The 16,564-nt window shown below is 40.5% G+C and overlaps 2 protein-coding genes across 2 annotated transcripts; one reads left to right on the top strand and one right to left on the bottom strand.

Annotated features, from left to right (window-relative positions):
* Positions 1–772: 772 nt before the first annotated feature.
* On the bottom strand, positions 773–3,082 carry ndufaf3 (NADH:ubiquinone oxidoreductase complex assembly factor). Its single transcript, XM_055025846.1, has 5 exons — positions 2,975–3,082; positions 2,145–2,340; positions 1,985–2,051; positions 1,315–1,415; positions 773–1,196 (listed from the first exon to the last, which is right to left on the bottom strand). Exons 1-5 carry the CDS (start codon positions 3,049–3,051, stop codon positions 1,071–1,073), a joined length of 567 nt encoding a protein of 188 aa, XP_054881821.1. The 5' UTR covers positions 3,052–3,082; the 3' UTR covers positions 773–1,070.
* Positions 3,083–4,211: 1,129 nt separating this feature from the next.
* Positions 4,212–16,322, top strand: LOC129356226 (NCK-interacting protein with SH3 domain-like). Its single transcript, XM_055025826.1, has 13 exons — positions 4,212–4,530; positions 6,324–6,436; positions 6,520–6,724; positions 8,219–8,294; positions 8,436–9,031; positions 10,692–10,862; positions 11,075–11,161; positions 12,058–12,196; positions 13,388–13,468; positions 13,557–13,685; positions 13,808–13,897; positions 13,980–14,152; positions 14,937–16,322. Exons 1-13 carry the CDS (start codon positions 4,360–4,362, stop codon positions 15,159–15,161), a joined length of 2,256 nt encoding a protein of 751 aa, XP_054881801.1. The 5' UTR covers positions 4,212–4,359; the 3' UTR covers positions 15,162–16,322.
* The last annotated feature ends 242 nt before the right edge of the window (positions 16,323–16,564 follow it).

The following is a 16,564-nucleotide window of genomic DNA, read 5'->3' as shown; positions in this document are numbered from 1 at the left end:
CTAGAAAATTTTTTTCTAGCTATTGTGCAACTTTTAAAACTCAGGAATGTCCAAGTTTTTCGCTCAAAAATTTCAGAAAATAACCTCAAAATTTCAGAATTTCTTTCCCCGAAAACTAACTTTTCAAACTCAAAACTTTGCTTGTTTTTTCAAAGAAAAAAAATTGGCTTAAATGACCCTAACACATGGCCGTACACATTTCGTTGTTTGTGCTTTAATAGAGTTTGCTAAATCCCTAGGGAGAGGCGTGAATATTATTTAGAATACCAATAAAATAGATCTCTATGTGCTATTAACTGAAGCTCACTCTGAGCTGAGTGATGTGGGCATTTTGCTTCAGGTAAAAGTAGCCCAGCTGCAGACAGATCTGAATGACATAGGTTTAATCGCTGAGAATGACTTTGGACATGCTGCGCCGCAGCAGCTGATTAGAGATGAATCGAACATGCAGGGGATTTGTGGATCCTCTTCTCTGCTGGGGGCTTATGAGAAGGACAAAGCCAGTGAATTATATCATATGCTGCACAGGCAACTTGTCTGCTGCAGAGCTGCTGGACGCACAGAGCAAAGAGGCTTATCCAGAAGGAGGACAGCCGCCACAAACAGGCTCCTCGCCTCGGCACAGCCTGCGACACGTCACACACTTTAGATCCTGTGTTTGTTAGTCCGTTTTATTTTGTACATGCTGCTGTGAAGACTGAAAATGGCAAATGGTGAAATGTTTTCTTACACAAATAATGGAAACACTGAATATAATAAATAAATCAAACCGTGGTATTTAACAAGTGTATTTATAACCAGTCTATACAACAACTTTATACAGCAAAATACAGATTTACTCAACTCATTTATGACAGAAAGTTGTATTTACTTTTTAACCACAACTTTGTTTCAAATTTTCTCAAAGTGGCTCAAAGCTTTGATAAAAATGCTTCAATCTGCCTTTACCCCGATGTTTGCAGAAATACAATAGCTGGATCAGTTTGCTATTTTATCCTGAAGCCTCTTTGCAGAAGAGTCAGTCCTCCCACTTGAATGTGAACCTCATCTTTAAAAGACCATTTAGACTCTCACTCTGAGCCCACACTTTCATCCTGTTTCACTTCGAGAGCTCTGCTGTAGGAGGGAGGAATCAGACCAGCGGCCACCAGCCGCCGCTCGCTGGTCAGAAAGTTGAACGTTGCACAGGCATTGGGCTGCAAAAGAGCAATCAAATTATTAACATTTAGAAATGGGCATTTTAGAAAAATACATTCATTGAAGTAAAATCTGTTTTTCTCTTAAACTATCGTGGAAAGATTGAGTGATCTTTACCGTGTCCTGCACCTCCAAAGCGATGCGTTTCTTCTTCAAGAGTGCGAGGACCGAGGGGTTAACTCGTTCGACCCGACGCCCTGTGCCCAGCACAAGAATCTCTGAACCAGCACGAGAAAAAAATACAAAAATAAAAAGTAAATCCTTTTAAATACTATGTGCCTTAGAAAGAAAATAGATTCATGGATATTAACATAATAGAAATATGCAGTGGTTTTCACCAATTATCATCTAAAGATGCCTTACAATTGATTCCAATACTCAAATTATGCAGTAGCAAGAGATGGCCCAAAGGGGGCAGAAAAGGAAAAGGGCAAACAGGAAGGAGCTGAGAGGTTGCTTGAGATTTCCAGCAGAGGAAAGACCTAAAACCTTTCCTCTGCCTACATTTCCCAGAATGCTGTACGGTTCTATAGCGAAGACCAGTGAATATTCTATATACCGGCATTAAATATTCTATTAGATGATATTGATCCGATGTCTATCGCAATATTTATTTATTGTCCATCCCATTTTTTCAAATTATACGACTTCTGCTAGAGGAACCACAAAACACAAAACCAAAGAGAGCTAAATTTCAGATATTTCACACTCAATAAATCAAAACGCTTAAAGTATTTGGAAAATGATCATGTTTCTTCTTGCGTGACCTTGTGGTTCGAAGTCGTACCTATAGGTGGTTCAAGCATGTGGAAGAGAGAGATGCTTTCCTCTGTGATGTCTTCAGAACTTCCAACCTGCAGAAAGAAACAATTTTTCCAACTTAGAACACACTCACCTGGAGGGAAACACAATAAGACGCGTAGGGACTGTTTGGATTGTGATCTCACGTTCCACTGAAGGATGGCAGGAGGTATCACAGCGCAGGGCCCTAACACCCGGTTTCCATCAATGTTGAATCCCATAGGACTGTAGTTGTGTATCAGGAACCCATTGTTTTCCTCCCTCTTCATGATGGACACGCTGGTCCGCTGGTATATCTCATCGTCACTTGGCCCTAATCTGTGACCTCGGCAGAGAAATGGGCTGCAATCAAAGACACGAGAACCGAACTTAGGGTTGTATTTTGTTTTCTTTTAAATTCATATCCGAGTTAGATAAATACCTAAATAAAATGATATATTATTCCAGGTTGAATGTGAACACTAGAAATAAAGTAAAACCATACTTTCAGCAAGAATTGCTTAAAAATCTGAGATGCTATGAATTAGTGTTTATATTTTCCTCCATCATGTTAATTTTTAAATAACAATCATTAGGCACTGACAGCCAAATGTTGCAGGCCAGTTTTTGTACAAGACATACACAAGCATAAGTACATTTCCCAAATACTTGATTCTTTATAATCAATTATTTGCTGAGCTGCAGAGAAACTTTTGTTTTGTTTTAAAATTGTAAACTGTGATTTTGTCATTTTAACTAGGCATAGTATAGTATTAAATCTAGGCTGAAAGTCTTAGTCAAAATAAAAGCGAATCAGTACAGCAGTGACTTTAAAAACAAAACTTTAAAAAAAAAACGACTGGGACTCTTTTATAACTGAAACCATGGCGTTAAAATGTCCTCCCTTCTAAGAGAAAAGAGACAATAAAGAGCAGACATATTCATCCGTAATTAGTTGTTTAAGGGTTAAATATTCGGGGGGGTTAATGAAACACACCTGGAGAAAGCGGGTACAGATCTGGAGGAGGACAGGAGCCCCTGTGTTGATCTCTGAAGGAGGAACCTGGCGGCCATGTTTGAGCCGGTGACACGCAGGGGGACGGAATTCGCTGTGACACCACTTCCTCACTGAACAGTCGAGTGTCGAAAAGTCAAACAATATTTTGTCCCACGTTAGTTGAGGAGGTTTGAACTGATTTTACGCCAATCCACCGACACAGAAAGGTAACAGTTTTACAATGCTGGGGCAACTGGGGCAACTAAATGAGAAGTTAAAGCCAAAGGTGACTAGAGGAGCCAAAAACTGAACTCAGGTAAAGGTAAACTCAAAGTGAGCACCTGGTCATATACATCTGACATAATATTCCAAAACTATTTCCACAGATAGACGAATATGTAATATCATATCTACATTTTTGGTATTTTAAAGACTAAGATGAAATATCATAATCAAAAAATAAAAGCATTCAAACAAAATAAATATTTTTCCAGTTAAATATTGTATAGTCTGCTGACTGAAGGTTAGAAGAACAAACCTACAAATTAAGTTTTTGTAATTAAATATTAAATAGTATTTTATTTATTTATTAGAATTAGCTGTTTTGGCACATTAAGAGGTTTAATCTACAAAATCACTTTTAACAACGTTATTTATTTGCAATGTTGGAATTTGAAAAAAAAATGACCCATTCTTTACTTCTTCTTGCAATGCCTACTATAATTTTCAGTGAAATCTAACACGATTCAATGCAAAACATATGGTTTTATTACAAACAACCTTTTTATGATTCCTTTTGTTGCATTTAATTGATAAATTGTTGTTGACACATCATTTACAATTAAACATTACATCCAACGTTGTACTCCATGATATATGTATTTTACATTATTTTCGTGTGAATACTGGTACAGAAAAACAAATAACTCTGTTTATACTTACATTTTTTCCTGTAGGTAAATTAGCTGCTAAAAGTTACTAAGAATATATATTTTTGTAATAGTTGAGATTTATTTTTTAAATATGAATAATAATTTTAATAGCAGCATATTTTCTTGTATTTTTGTTTAATAGCATATTTGTTTATATAAATCAATTATGTAATAATTTCATAATACATTGATTATCGAGTAAAAGCCAGTAACAGCTCTGATATCGATTAAAATGCCTGGTGGGTGCGTTCAGGATGTAACAGCGCCCCTCGTGGGCATCTGGTAGTACAACAGGGGTCAGATGATCTGAGCTGCTTTGTAAATAGACATCAGCCATTCACTGTAGCCATGCCTTCATGGGCTCTTTAAATCCCCCCAAGCTGAGCAGATCCTTCCGCTTGGACTCTACGCTTTTTCTCGGCTTTTTTCGGTTTGTCCAAGTATTTCTGAACCATGTACCGGTCTCTGTACGCCTTCCGATCGTCCGAGCCCAACTCGCTGCACTTCGCGGCCGGGGAGAGCTTCCTAATCCTGGAGAGGAGCAACAAACACTGGTGGCTGGGGTCCCGCTGCAGCTCGGGGGAAACCGGCTACATCCCGGCCTCTTACATCGAAAAACTGCAGGTACACCAGTATGATGCACAGCGTTTGTTTCCACTTTCCTCCCCCTCTGTCTGAACACTGAGCTCTCAGCCTCTTGATGCGCTTGGTGACAAAAAGGGCTGAATCAATGGGATCGAGAGAGACACATCCAGCGGTGCATGCCTGCTGAATAAATCATAAATTAAAGGAAGCGTTGCGTCATGCAGAGACTTTCCTTCATCTTTCTGCGCTGCAGCGGCAGAGGGGAGACTCGGGGTGGGACAGAAGTGGCGCAGAATACTGATGGCAAAAAGGATCATTAAGCAATAAAGACGCGCTCAGCTGCAGGAAACTCCTTTCTGCTAACTTCTAGATAGACCATGATTCATGCTGTATTTCTCTGTTCCTTCCACATGAGTCAAGTAATGAGGAGGTTGCTCTTGGATGCAGACTAACTAGTCGGAGCTTGCGTGCTGTTTCGGATGCCTGAGCTGGCAGCATGCTCTCCTAAACTTAATAATCCTGAATGTGAGGTTTTCTGAGCACGCATGACTGCAATTATAGAGCCCTGCAATTCAGTCAGGATACCCTATTGTACTTTATGGTGGTTTTATCTGATGAAACACCACAGTGTTTTGTGGTGAACTTGAGGGGAAATCATGATAATCCAAAAAGTGTGGTGTGCATTTTTATTCAGCCCCTTGCACTCTGACTCTGCTAATTAAAATTCAGTGTTGTCAGTGGTGCTTAAGACCAAAATTAAACTGTTTGTGGTTGAAAACTGTGAACATACATTTAACTGTGAAACATGGTAGTGGCAGCATCATGCTGTAATCAAGGGGGAGCCTGATCAGAGTTTCACAGATGGTCAGAATAAGATACAGAATCTGTGACAAGAATTGGTACATTATACTATCACACTGCACCTAAGTTATTTTCCAAAGAAGAGTGGACAAACATTTCAGTTATAGATTTGTAAAACTGGTAAAAGTTGTACGTAAGTAGTTTAACATATTTTATTCAAATTAAAGTAAAAAAAAAAATTCAACAGTAACAAACATTTTTTGGTAGAAAGGCTCCGTAAGTCCTGAGTAATTGTACATCAGTGGTTTGATTTTTGAAAGTTGCATCATCAGATGGACCAACACATTAAGACATGAGGACATTTATGTACTTTAAGGACTAAAACGAAAACAATTCACATAAATAACATAATTACAAAAAAATAATAATTTAGTTTTTTTCAATATGAAATGTATGAAACTTTAACAAAAGCTGCAGGTGTGTATCTGTGTCTGGGGATTATTATTATATATATTTTTTGTTGTTAAAACAAGTTTGTTCTTCCTTCAGTGAAGTTACTCAAAGTAACAGTAGAAATACTTTGTAATAATATTACATAAGTAATAGCACAGCTTAGTAAAAATAGTCCTAAAAGTAAATTTTTTCCAAAAAGTTACTTAAATGCATTAAGCACTAATTACTACCCAACTCTGGCTGCCGGTTCTAAACCCTGTGAGTACCGCAGGTCCGCTGAATACAAATGAATTGCCACACATTTCAGATTTTTGTTTACAAAAATATTTTTCTCCCCTTTCATACGGACAACGCTACGTTTGCCCATCACATGAAATCCCAATGAAGAATTTCTAAGGAATGTGTTTGTAAAACATAAAAAGGCTGTAAAAGACTGTTGTTACATAATTGTCCCCGTTTGTTTCCGCCTACAGCCACATATGTCCCCAAGCCATGTCCTGTTCAGCTTAAAGTTTAATAGCTAACAATGCTGCCATATTAATAAATATTTCACCCTTTTGTTGTTTTTTTTCCACCAGGCTCCGGAGCAAGATGAGGTTCTGCAGTCCATTGACCGAGCGATCGAAGGCATCCACAACGTGGCCTTAAAGAACGGAGGCAAATACAATCTGGAACAGCGAGATGTTCTACAGTAAGACAGAGAGAAAGGGGAGCATTTGGCAGTAGTGCTGCATTATGTTCTGTTAATTGAATAGTTGTTTTGCTGTGACGTAGAAAGCTGATCCACCACAGAAAGGAGACCCTGGCTCGGCGAAGTTCCTCCTCCGCCGGACACAGACTTCCAGCTTCCAACAGTGAAATATCCCTGAGCCAAACGCCGCCTCCTCCCAACGGCCTGAACCAGAACTACGGCAGACAGGGAAGCGTGCCGCTATCAGGGAGCATGGACAGCATGCAGGCAGAGCCGGGCTTCTACCAGGTAACAATGGCCTGCTCTGCTACTCATGATTTCATCTGTTTTTGGAGGTTTAATCAAAACAGGAAACTGTTTTATCATTAATTGCATTACAAGGTTTCCCCCAGAAAACGTGCTGAGCCCGGTGGTTGGATGCTAGAGAAGTCATTCATCCAGCGGCCCGTTGTATTTTTGAGTTGCATTTTTTAAAAGTTGACAGGAAATTTGAAAATATAATTTGATAATTATTTTAAGATTGGAAGATTAACACCTGAACACTAACAACAAAGTCTTAAAAATACTTAAATAAATAAGCAATGCTTAGCCTGGTAGAGGCACAATTGAAGCCTGGTGGCCCGCCAGGCTTATGATACACCTGGGGGAAGCCCTGCATTAAAATAAGTTGCTTTCCATTGGTTTTTTTGGAACAAATGTTACGTTTTGGGTTTGTCTCACTCATTTTTAATAAAAGATCTCAGCTCTGTGCTTCAGCTAGCTTCTGTTTTGTTGGATTTAGAAAAGTTTGCATTTCAGCATCATTTCCTCGTTAGATACAAGGTAATGTATGTCAATAATATTGACATTTGTTTGTACCTTAAATATTTCACAAATTGTTTAAGGTGCATACCAAATCCAGAATACATTCACCAAATCCAGAATACATTCACAGATCTTGTTAGGTATAATATTTTAGTTCTTAGGTATTCTAACTAGACCTGTCACAAAAACAGATTGTCTCAGAAGTTATTGTGATAAACGATAAGATTGTCAGTTTGAGATTATTTTCAAATAATATAGTGTCAATGGCAAAATGACACATTCTCAAAGATCAATAAACTTTAATTTCTGATGAATATTTAACACTGGAACTGGAAGACATTTTAAATATCCAAGATAAATAAACAAAACGACAGAAACAGCAAATAAGTCTGTAAACAAAATTGTCATTCAAAACAGAAAAGCACCAGACTGAAGACTTTTGTCATCCAATTTTTGGTAGAAAAAGAAAAACAATAAATCATGCAAATCGAAATGATTGAGCTTGTTTTAATTTGTCATGTGATTAACTGATTTATTGCGGCAGGCGTAACTCCGACACTCTACTAAACTTTACTGTAAAAAGGTCATTCTGATGGTTGAAGAGGCTCGTCTCCGACCTATTGAAGTAAAAGATGTTTTAATATTTTATGTCAGGAGTGTAGAAAAAAAGTTTATCCTAATCCACAAATGTTAAACCATTTCCTATTGATTATGTTTTGTCTTTGTTTTGAAGGTATCCATTTTAATTTAACCTCCTTTGGTTATTTCATTTGTATCATTTGTTCTCTTATCCACTTATTTATTTTGTGGCTCAAAACCCCTTTTTGTTTTATGTTTGTCTGTAATGCTTGTTGTAGCTACACTAGATTATGAATAAAAAATATGTAATTTAGAGGTATGTTGAAAATGAAACAGTTTTCATCCTACTCTCTCATAAGAGTCCCTCTAACTCGATCCGGTTTGTTTTCCTCTGTGCAGGTGCCGCCTCAGCCCCGGCGCGCCGCTCCGATTACTCCCCCTCCCCCTGAGAAGCAGAGAAACAACCGCCGTCCAGGTTAGGCCCTCAGTTCCTCCACCTGTCGGCTGCGAACTGCGGCGGCGTGTTTTTGCTGATGCCTCCTGCGCCACGCTCTATTCTTAGTCAGGTCAGCGCCGCTCAGCTCCTCTGTAACTGGATTCCTGTCCCTCTCTGCAGAGCCGGAGGTCCCCTCCAGAGGGTCCTCCCTTCCCGCGTCCCCCGCTCCCTCCCTCACCATCAGCACCACCTCCACAGAGTCCGCCTCCCGCTCCTCTCTGGCCACCTCTGACATCAGTCTGCCCAGCGCCGCCAGCACCCCTCCGCCTCCCGTGCCGTCTCGCGTCAAGCCCCCCGTCCCTCCCCCGGACGTCCAGCCGTCTGACTCTCCTTCCGTGAAGAAAAGCCCGGCACCGCAGCCTCCGCAGCCTCCGCAGCCTCCGCAGCTCCCACAGCTCCCACAGCTCTCGCAGCTCTCTGAGGCCGCCCACCCCAGCGCCGCCCCCACCCAGCTCTCCTTAGCGGACCCGCCGGGGCCCGAATGGCCCGTGGCCCCGCCGTCTGTGGCCGGAAGCCCTCCCGGCAGCCCCTCGGCCTCCGAGCCGGTTCCCATGACTATCGGCGCCGAACTGATCGAGCTGGTGCGGAAGAACACGGGGCTGAGCTTCGAGCTGTCGCGGGTGGCGGTGGGGGTGGTGGCGGGCCACCTGCAGACCGCCCTGCCGCAGGCGGCCGCCGCTCTGGAGCGGGTTCTCCTGTCGCTGGTGGAGAGCAAGGTCAGGCTTGTTTTCACTGTCATGTGGATCCAGCATTCCTGACGCCTGCTCAGAGTTTAGAGTTACGGACAGAGGCAGAGACAGACTTTTAGAGTCAGAGGGCCGAGGGGGGGGGCCAGATGGGAATAACACACACATTATACACACACATTATACACACACACACACACAGTGGATATTAAAAGTTTACACAGCCCTGTCCAATTGATAGCAAGACAAATAATTTCACCTTTTAGGTGACCTATGACCTGTTCAATTCAACTGAAACATAAAATAAAAAAACTTCAAATAACCTGGTTACATAAATATGTTTACCTTTAGACCAGTGCTTCTCAATTATTTTCCGTTACGCCCCCCCTAGCAAGAAGAAAACTATTCGCGCCCCCCACTCCCCACCGTGACTATCCATCTCTGCATAACATTTTTTCCTTAACATTTTTTTCGCTGAAAAAACTCTAGCGGCTTATCGGCGTGATTGGGATGTAACGTATTTAAGTGACGCGCTAATTTATTTGGCTTCATGCTGTCCGCTGCGAGCATTTTAGACACAGCAAACACACCGGTCTTTCCTCTTCTCCAACTGTAGTCACAGTGAAGCCAAGCGCTAAATACGCTTCGTCGTATTTCCTCTTCTTAGCTTTCGGTTGACTTTCTGTTGTCTCATTATCTTTGTCTCTCTCCGCTTTTCTTTTCATCCCTGTGAAAAACTTTTTCATGTTGGGGGTTGTTGAATAACGGAGGCCAGAGACAGAACGCAGTCGGAGCTTTTTGTTGACTTAACACTGCTAACCAAGGCAAACCTGTTGTCTTGTAAGTCGTAAAATGTTGCACTGTCGCAAACGTGACAGAAGTAACAATGAGAGCGCCACTGCCGCCTACTGTGCGCAATTACACTTTATACTAGTTCGGCCAAAAAAAAGCCTGTTCCCCAGGATCACACGCGCCCCCCCAGGTATCGCACCGCGCCCCCCAAAGGGGGCCCGCCCCACTATTTGAGAAGCACTGCTTTAGACTAATACTTTGCTACAGCACCTTTGGGTTCTTTTACATCAGTATCAAATTTATTAATATAGTACTTTTAAAAACAGGTTTCAAACTGCTCCACAGTGCTGTTCAACAACAACATCACCTGCCAACAGTGTGTTCAAATTATTTTAGTTTTTAGAGCTTCAGTTTTCATTTTTCAGCAGCTGCAGGGTTAGATACAAGCCTCTAAAAATAAATGCTTTAAACTGGTTGCAGAGGCACAAAAAGAGAAGTGAAATACCAGATCCTGTAAGGTTCAACATTTACATCAGTGATCATTTTTAATCTCATTTGTTTAACACAAGTCTTTATGACAGAGGCCAAAGAAGAATAACAACAGGAGGTAAATTAGATTTACCAGACTTAAAATCTCAGTGATGTGTAACAGCTGCTTATATTTCCCTCTGGTGGCCAAATGGTTCACTAAAACAAGTGTGAATAAAAGAAAAAAACATGTTTATTTGAACAAATATAATGTATATATTTGACCTATTCCTGAATTTATGTTATTGTTTTAAGGTGCTAACTGGAGCTAATTATCTGTCAGAACTGATGGTTTTTAGCATCAGTAGCAAATTTTAGAACTGAACTGAACTGAACTAAACTAAACTGAACTGAACTGAACTGTCTGTAGGACTTGAGTGCAGGGCTGCCGCAGGGTCAAGTGTGTCACGACGAACAGCGTCTGGAGGTCATCTTCAGTGACCTCGCCCGTCATCGTGACGACTCCCAGCAGCGCAGCTGGGCTCTTCACGAGGACCACGCCCTCATCGCCTGTTACCTGGAGGAGCTGCTGAAGATACTGGTAACCATGAGAGCGACAGCAGAAATCCCAAACAGGCTGCTGGACTCACAAAACGCAGCGAAGCCAGACGAGCTGCTGCAGATCAGTTTGATCAGTTTGAGTCTGCGTGAGCTGAGTTTGGATCGTTAGAGGACTCTTCGTCCTGCAGTGTGTTTCTGTGTTCAGCAGTAAAAGGTTATTCTCCACGTCATTCACACTGTTTGTGTTTCCAGACTGATGCAGATCCAGAAGTGTGTAAGAGGATGTGCCGGCCCAACAACTTCGAGAATGTTCTGTCGCTGGTGTCATATTATCAGATGGTAACGTGTAGCTTACTGCTATTGTTTATAGAAAACTGTTTCAGCATCACACTTGTTCACCAATGATCTTCATTTTGTAAACGTGTCTCACTGAGGTCTTTAGTTTGTCTCCTGGCTGAACTTTGACTTGTGTTGCTATGTGCAGCTTGACTCTCTCTCTCTCTCTTTCTCTCTCTCTCTCTCTCCCTCTTTCTCTCTCTCTGTCTCTCTCTCTCTCTGTCTCTCTCTCTGTCTCTCTCTCTGTCTCTCTGTCTCTCTCTCTGTCTCTCTCTCTGTCTCTCTCTCTCTCTGTCTCTCTCTCTGTCTCTCTCTCTGTCTCTCTCTCTCTCTCTGTCTCTCTCTCTCTGTCTCTCTCTCTGTCTCTCTCTCTGTCTCTCTCTCTCTCTCTGTCTCTCTCTCTCTGTCTCTCTCTCTCTCTGTCTCTCTCTCTTTCTGTCTCTCTCTCTCTTTCTCTCTGTCTCTCTCTCTCTCTGTCTCTCTCTCTCTGTCTCTCTCTCTCTCTGTCTCTCTCTCTTTCTCTCTGTCTCTCTCTCTCCCTCTTTCTCTCTCTCTGTCTCTCTTTCTCTCTCTCTCTTTCTCTCTCTCTCTCTGTCTCTCTCTCTCTGTCTCTCTCTCTGTCTCTCTCTCTCTGTCTCTCTCTTTCTCTCTGTCTCTCTCTCTCTGTCTCTCTCTCTTTCTGTCTCTCTCTCTCTTTCTCTCTGTCTCTCTCTCTCTCTCTCTGTCTCTCTCTCTCTCTTTCTCTCTGTCTCTCTCTCTCTCTCTGTCTCTGTCTCTCTTTCTCTCTGTCTCTCTCTCTCTCTGTCTCTCTCTCTCTCTCTGTCTCTGTCTCTCTGTCTCTCTGTCTCTCTCTCTCTCTCTCTCTCTCTCTCTCTCCCTCCCCGTTGGACTTCATGCAGGAGCACCGCGTGTCTCTGCGGCTGCTGCTGCTCAAAGTGTTTGGAGCGATGTGCAGCCTGGACGCGGCGTTCATCTCCACTCTGCTGAACTCCATCCTGCCCATGGAGCTGGCCAGAGACCTGCAGACAGACACACAAGGTGAGGAACATTAGAAATATTAACGTGCGTCGCCTCATATCTGGAAAGCTTTCACGTCTCTGTCACTGGAAGACATTTTGCTGGACGATGAATTGTCCCAGAAATAATTGTGACAAACAATAATATTGTCGTTTCGACGCCATTTTCAGCTAATATGGAAGAGATGGAAGTGGGAGACATTTTGAATATCTGATATAAACGACCAAGAACAGTGAATAGACAGAAAATAAAAACCATGCAAATAAAATGGATCTGAAAACAAAACTGCTCTTTAAAATCTATTAATTATCAAAATGAAAATGATCAAAGTAATTTTAGTTTATCATGCAATTGACTGATTAATTGTTTATCTTGACAGGCTTCATTGCAATAAACTGTAATTAGGTCATTTTGAGATTATTTTGAACAATAATTGTACAGAGTACATCACACTGGAAGAGATTTTAGATGCCCAAAATAAACAAAACCATACAAAATCAAAGTAAATAAATTAATAACTTTAATGGATTATGATGTCTCTGCAAATAAAATATAATTGTTATAAATATTGTCGTTTTGAGAACATTTTCATCTAATATCATAATATAATAATGCAAGTTGTATTTTCGAAGACTGATCAACCTTTGTACAGAACACTCCACACAGGAACTAGAAGACATTTTAAATACCCAAAATAAAACATGATAGTCAGAAACAGTTAATAAAAAGAAAATAAAAACTGCACAAAACCAAAACCATAAATAAAATACACTAGGAAGTCTCTATAAACAAAATTTCCCTTCAAAAAAATGAATCACGACACAGGAAATTATCCAACTCATTTTAATTTATTGTGTGCTTCCACATTTGTTTTCTAAAAGTAGATTTGTCTGACCACATGAAGGGTTTTTCACTTCCACTCTGTAATATTTTTATTGTTTTATTTGTATTTGTAGATTTGCAATAGTCAAATATCTCTAGAACGCTGCTCTTTATATAATAAAATAATGAAACAGTTTAACTGATGAATGATTTATTTATGTATTTATTTATTGGTTTTGTTCCACCACTCCAGAACATTTTACTGAAAATATGTAGAAAATTTGAACAAACCAATTGTTGCCATTTATTTAGAACAGGAACAATTGTTTGATATTATTTGCAACATGATTTAGTTCTTTTTGTTGTGCATTTGTTTTGCTTTTCCTCCAGAACATCAGAAGATGTGCTACACAGCTTTGGTATTAACTATGATATTCTCAATGGGAGAGCAGTTGCCGTATCACCACTACGGTACGACACGTCTCTTTGTTTTGAGAAGTTTTAACATGATGCTCGTCACGAGGACGATCTGAAGCTACAGGAACCTCTGTGTCTGCAGAGCATCTCAGCGCCGAATTCGTTCGTTTCCTGTTGGGTGTGGTGGAGGACGGGCTTCCCTCTGACCCCACTGAGCAGCTGCCGGACATCTTCCTGAACCTCCTGCTGGCCTTCAACCTGCACCACACGGGTCAGAAAAGATTATTCGCATATTGAACAACTTTTTTACTGATCTCTACTGTTGAGAAACATTTTAGCTGTCCTGTTCTCTGTTCAGAAAAACCCTTTTAAACTCAATATTTGTTCAACCAGTGCCGAGCAACAATGCAATCATGCAGGAGCTGAAGGAGAAAAACGTCAAGGTCCTGACAGAAAAGGTGCTGCTGCTTCTGAACAGAGGAGGTAAAATCCCACCGACTAATGATTCCTGCTCTTCAATGGGCTCTGACGTGTTTTTCTAAATGAAATCTGCTGTTTTCTGCAGAGGATCCGGTGTGTATGTTCAAACACACGCCACCTGCACCTCACTCTGTGCTCAAGTTCCTCCAGGATGTCTTCGCAAGCCGAGAGACCGCCGACATCTTCTATCGCACTGACATGATGGTGATGATAGACATCGCCGTCCGACAAATTTCCGACCTGTCTCCCGGAGACAAGGTGAGACTCTCAGCAGCTGACGCAGCACCGAGATGCAGCCAGGAGAGTTTTGTTGGATATTTATAGCTCTGTGTAGTTCTGATGGAAACAGTAGAGAAAGCTGGAAAATAAGCTTTTTATTTCAGCTTTTTTGATGTTTAATTTGTGTCACATGAAACCAGACCAAAAGCAATTTTATCAATGAAAAATTAAGTAAGATATTTCTTCAATTCTAGTATCATCATGATTCCAACACCACACAGAGCCACTAGAGGGAGCTATTTTCACCTTGGTGAAAGGAGCCAATGACAAATGTATTTAAAGAAGCTACATATTTTCCATTTTAACTGTTTTACTAATTGAAATATAAGAAAAATAATTCTTGATCAGTAGGAAATGGAAAGTGAGGAAGGTTTTCTTCACAGTTTTAGTTTGTATATGCAGAAAAATTAATCAGCATCTTAAGGATTTGCAGAAATGACTCTTGTTTGTAATAGTTGAGTATGTCATACTGAACATAGCTTTTTCTCAATTTTGAATATGTGAACAAAAGAGTTTTGAGTAAAAATATGTTCAAAGTAATTTATATTTGGCCACAAAGTCTTTAATTTAAATCTTTTTGCATGCTTTATGAAGTAGTGTTGGAAATATTCCATTTTATCACTTGCATGGTAACTTTTGGGTTCAAATCAATTGGAAAATACTTTATTTATCCAATTGGGAAATAAAATTTATGTTTATTAATGTGCATGCCTCCTTAAAATAAATAAATTGAACTGAATCATCTCTTGTCCTCCTCCTGAAGCTGCGGATGGAGTACCTCTCCCTCATGCACTCCATAATGCGCTCCACGGACTACCTGGAGCACCAGCACCGCCTCTCTGACCTGCAGGGGTCGCTCAAGAGGATTCTCGGGGAGGAGGAAGACCCCGGAGAGGACGAAGGCAGCGCCACGGCGAAACAGATGGATAAGCTAATTGTGCAGCAGATCTTCAAGGAGTTCCCGCAGATCTGCAACAACCAGGACTGACCATATCCGTGTGGTGCACATTCACATGCTCTAGTTTCGCTCCCGTCTGCTGAAGGTGGGGTTTGCTGGAAGACTGATGGTTTCTGCATCAGCTGAGGAAAAAAACAACAGGCTCTTTAGGGATGGGCTGTGCATGTTTCCACATTTCTCAAGTTAGTTAGTTTAAATGATAGGCAATTCTTTAGCGTTTTAAAGGATATTGAGAATATTAAAAACCCATAAACTACTGTTAGCCAAAAATAATTGCCAATCAGCTCTTGAAGTGAATTTAAAAGCAATAAGAGTCTCATATGGACTAACTGCATGTGCTTTGTCAGATAAAATCTACTGCAATTACAGTTGAGTCTTATTCTAACCAAACTAACTTAAACCAAATAGTTTTCAGAGAAAATATCAAGAGACAAAGCTGTAGTTTGTTTCCGTGCCAGGGAAAATTTTTGGCGAGCTTCCCTTCGTAGAGGGACCAAACTACTGTGTGTTACGGAGAGTATTATTTTCTTAAATAGTTACTGTACTTCTACCCCTGACTTTTTGTGCCATAAAACCTCTCAATATTTACACTTAAAGTTAATTTACTTCCTGACTCAGAAAGGCAGAGCACACTCATCTCCACCGACCTCATGGCTGAGTCAGCTGCTTCTCTGAACTCTGCTGCATTTGTCTCCTGCTACTTTTGGCTTTTGCATCTGGTACAATAATTATTCTGTTTTCCTAAAATGCAAAGCCTTGGAAGACTTAAGAAATCACCCCTTCGAATATTTAGATAAAGTGTTCTGAATAGAGGCTGTATGTGAGGTATGATGCACTTGTTCAGTTATAATCTTGTGTTCCTGCTGAAAAAATATCATGCTTAAAGACAAATCCAAGGCATTTTTATGACCTCACTGTGGTTTTTATGTTATTTACCTTGTTTCTTGCATCAATGTTGTGACTGATGTCCTTGTTTTTCACATATTGTTGTTGCTGGTCCTCCTCCAATAGAAGCGCTTCTTCACGTTCTCTAAAATCCATGTCTGAATATTAATTTCTTTGAGTAATGGTGTATTTGTTTACAATATGTGTAAAGTTTATGCTTGAGTGATAAACATCCTTCTGACGGGCAATGTCTGAAAAAATGCTGCAACCATGTAATGAAACTAATAAAGCTATATTTTAACAGTGCTATTGTCTGTCGAGATGGTTAAGAGCAAATAATTCAGGACAATAATGAAGATGATTTAATAATAAACTGTCAGAATAACTTCAGTGTCCATTTTATTATCTGTTTGCCTCACACTCAGGCTCACTGAATTATTGTATACCTTAAATAAAATATAATAAAGTTAAACTACAGAGCAATTGTTCCCACTGAAGAATTGACCAAAAAAGTTATAAAATTAAACACAACAGTTCAAAACAAGGAA

Source organism: Poeciliopsis prolifica, unplaced genomic scaffold (genome assembly GCF_027474105.1).
Source record: "Poeciliopsis prolifica strain line A6 unplaced genomic scaffold, Auburn_PproV2 SCAFFOLD003, whole genome shotgun sequence".
NCBI classification, from domain to species: Eukaryota; Metazoa; Chordata; class Actinopteri; order Cyprinodontiformes; family Poeciliidae; genus Poeciliopsis; species Poeciliopsis prolifica.
This window is presented reverse-complemented; position numbering and strand designations above follow the sequence as displayed.

What these genes read in the sequence shown, in the direction of transcription:
- LOC129356226 (XM_055025826.1), top strand. Translation starts at nt 4,360, where the DNA reads ATGTACCGGTCTCTGTACGCCTTCCGATCGTCCGAGCCCAACTCGCTG. An exon ending in AGGAGCTGCTGAAGATACTG is followed by an intron (nt 10,863 to 11,074) that starts GTAACCATGAGA and finishes TTGTGTTTCCAG; the next exon opens with ACTGATGCAGATCCAGAAGT. An exon ending in CTTCAACCTGCACCACACGG is followed by an intron (nt 13,686 to 13,807) that starts GTCAGAAAAGAT and finishes TTGTTCAACCAG; the next exon opens with TGCCGAGCAACAATGCAATC.
- ndufaf3 (XM_055025846.1), bottom strand. Translation starts at nt 3,051, where the DNA reads ATGGCCGCCAGGTTCCTCCTTCAGAGATCAACACAGGGGCTCCTGTCC. An exon ending in TCTGTACCCGCTTTCTCCAG is followed by an intron (nt 2,341 to 2,974) that starts GTGTGTTTCATT and finishes CTTTGATTGCAG; the next exon opens with CCCATTTCTCTGCCGAGGTC. An exon ending in CATGCTTGAACCACCTATAG is followed by an intron (nt 1,416 to 1,984) that starts GTACGACTTCGA and finishes GTGCTGGTTCAG; the next exon opens with AGATTCTTGTGCTGGGCACA.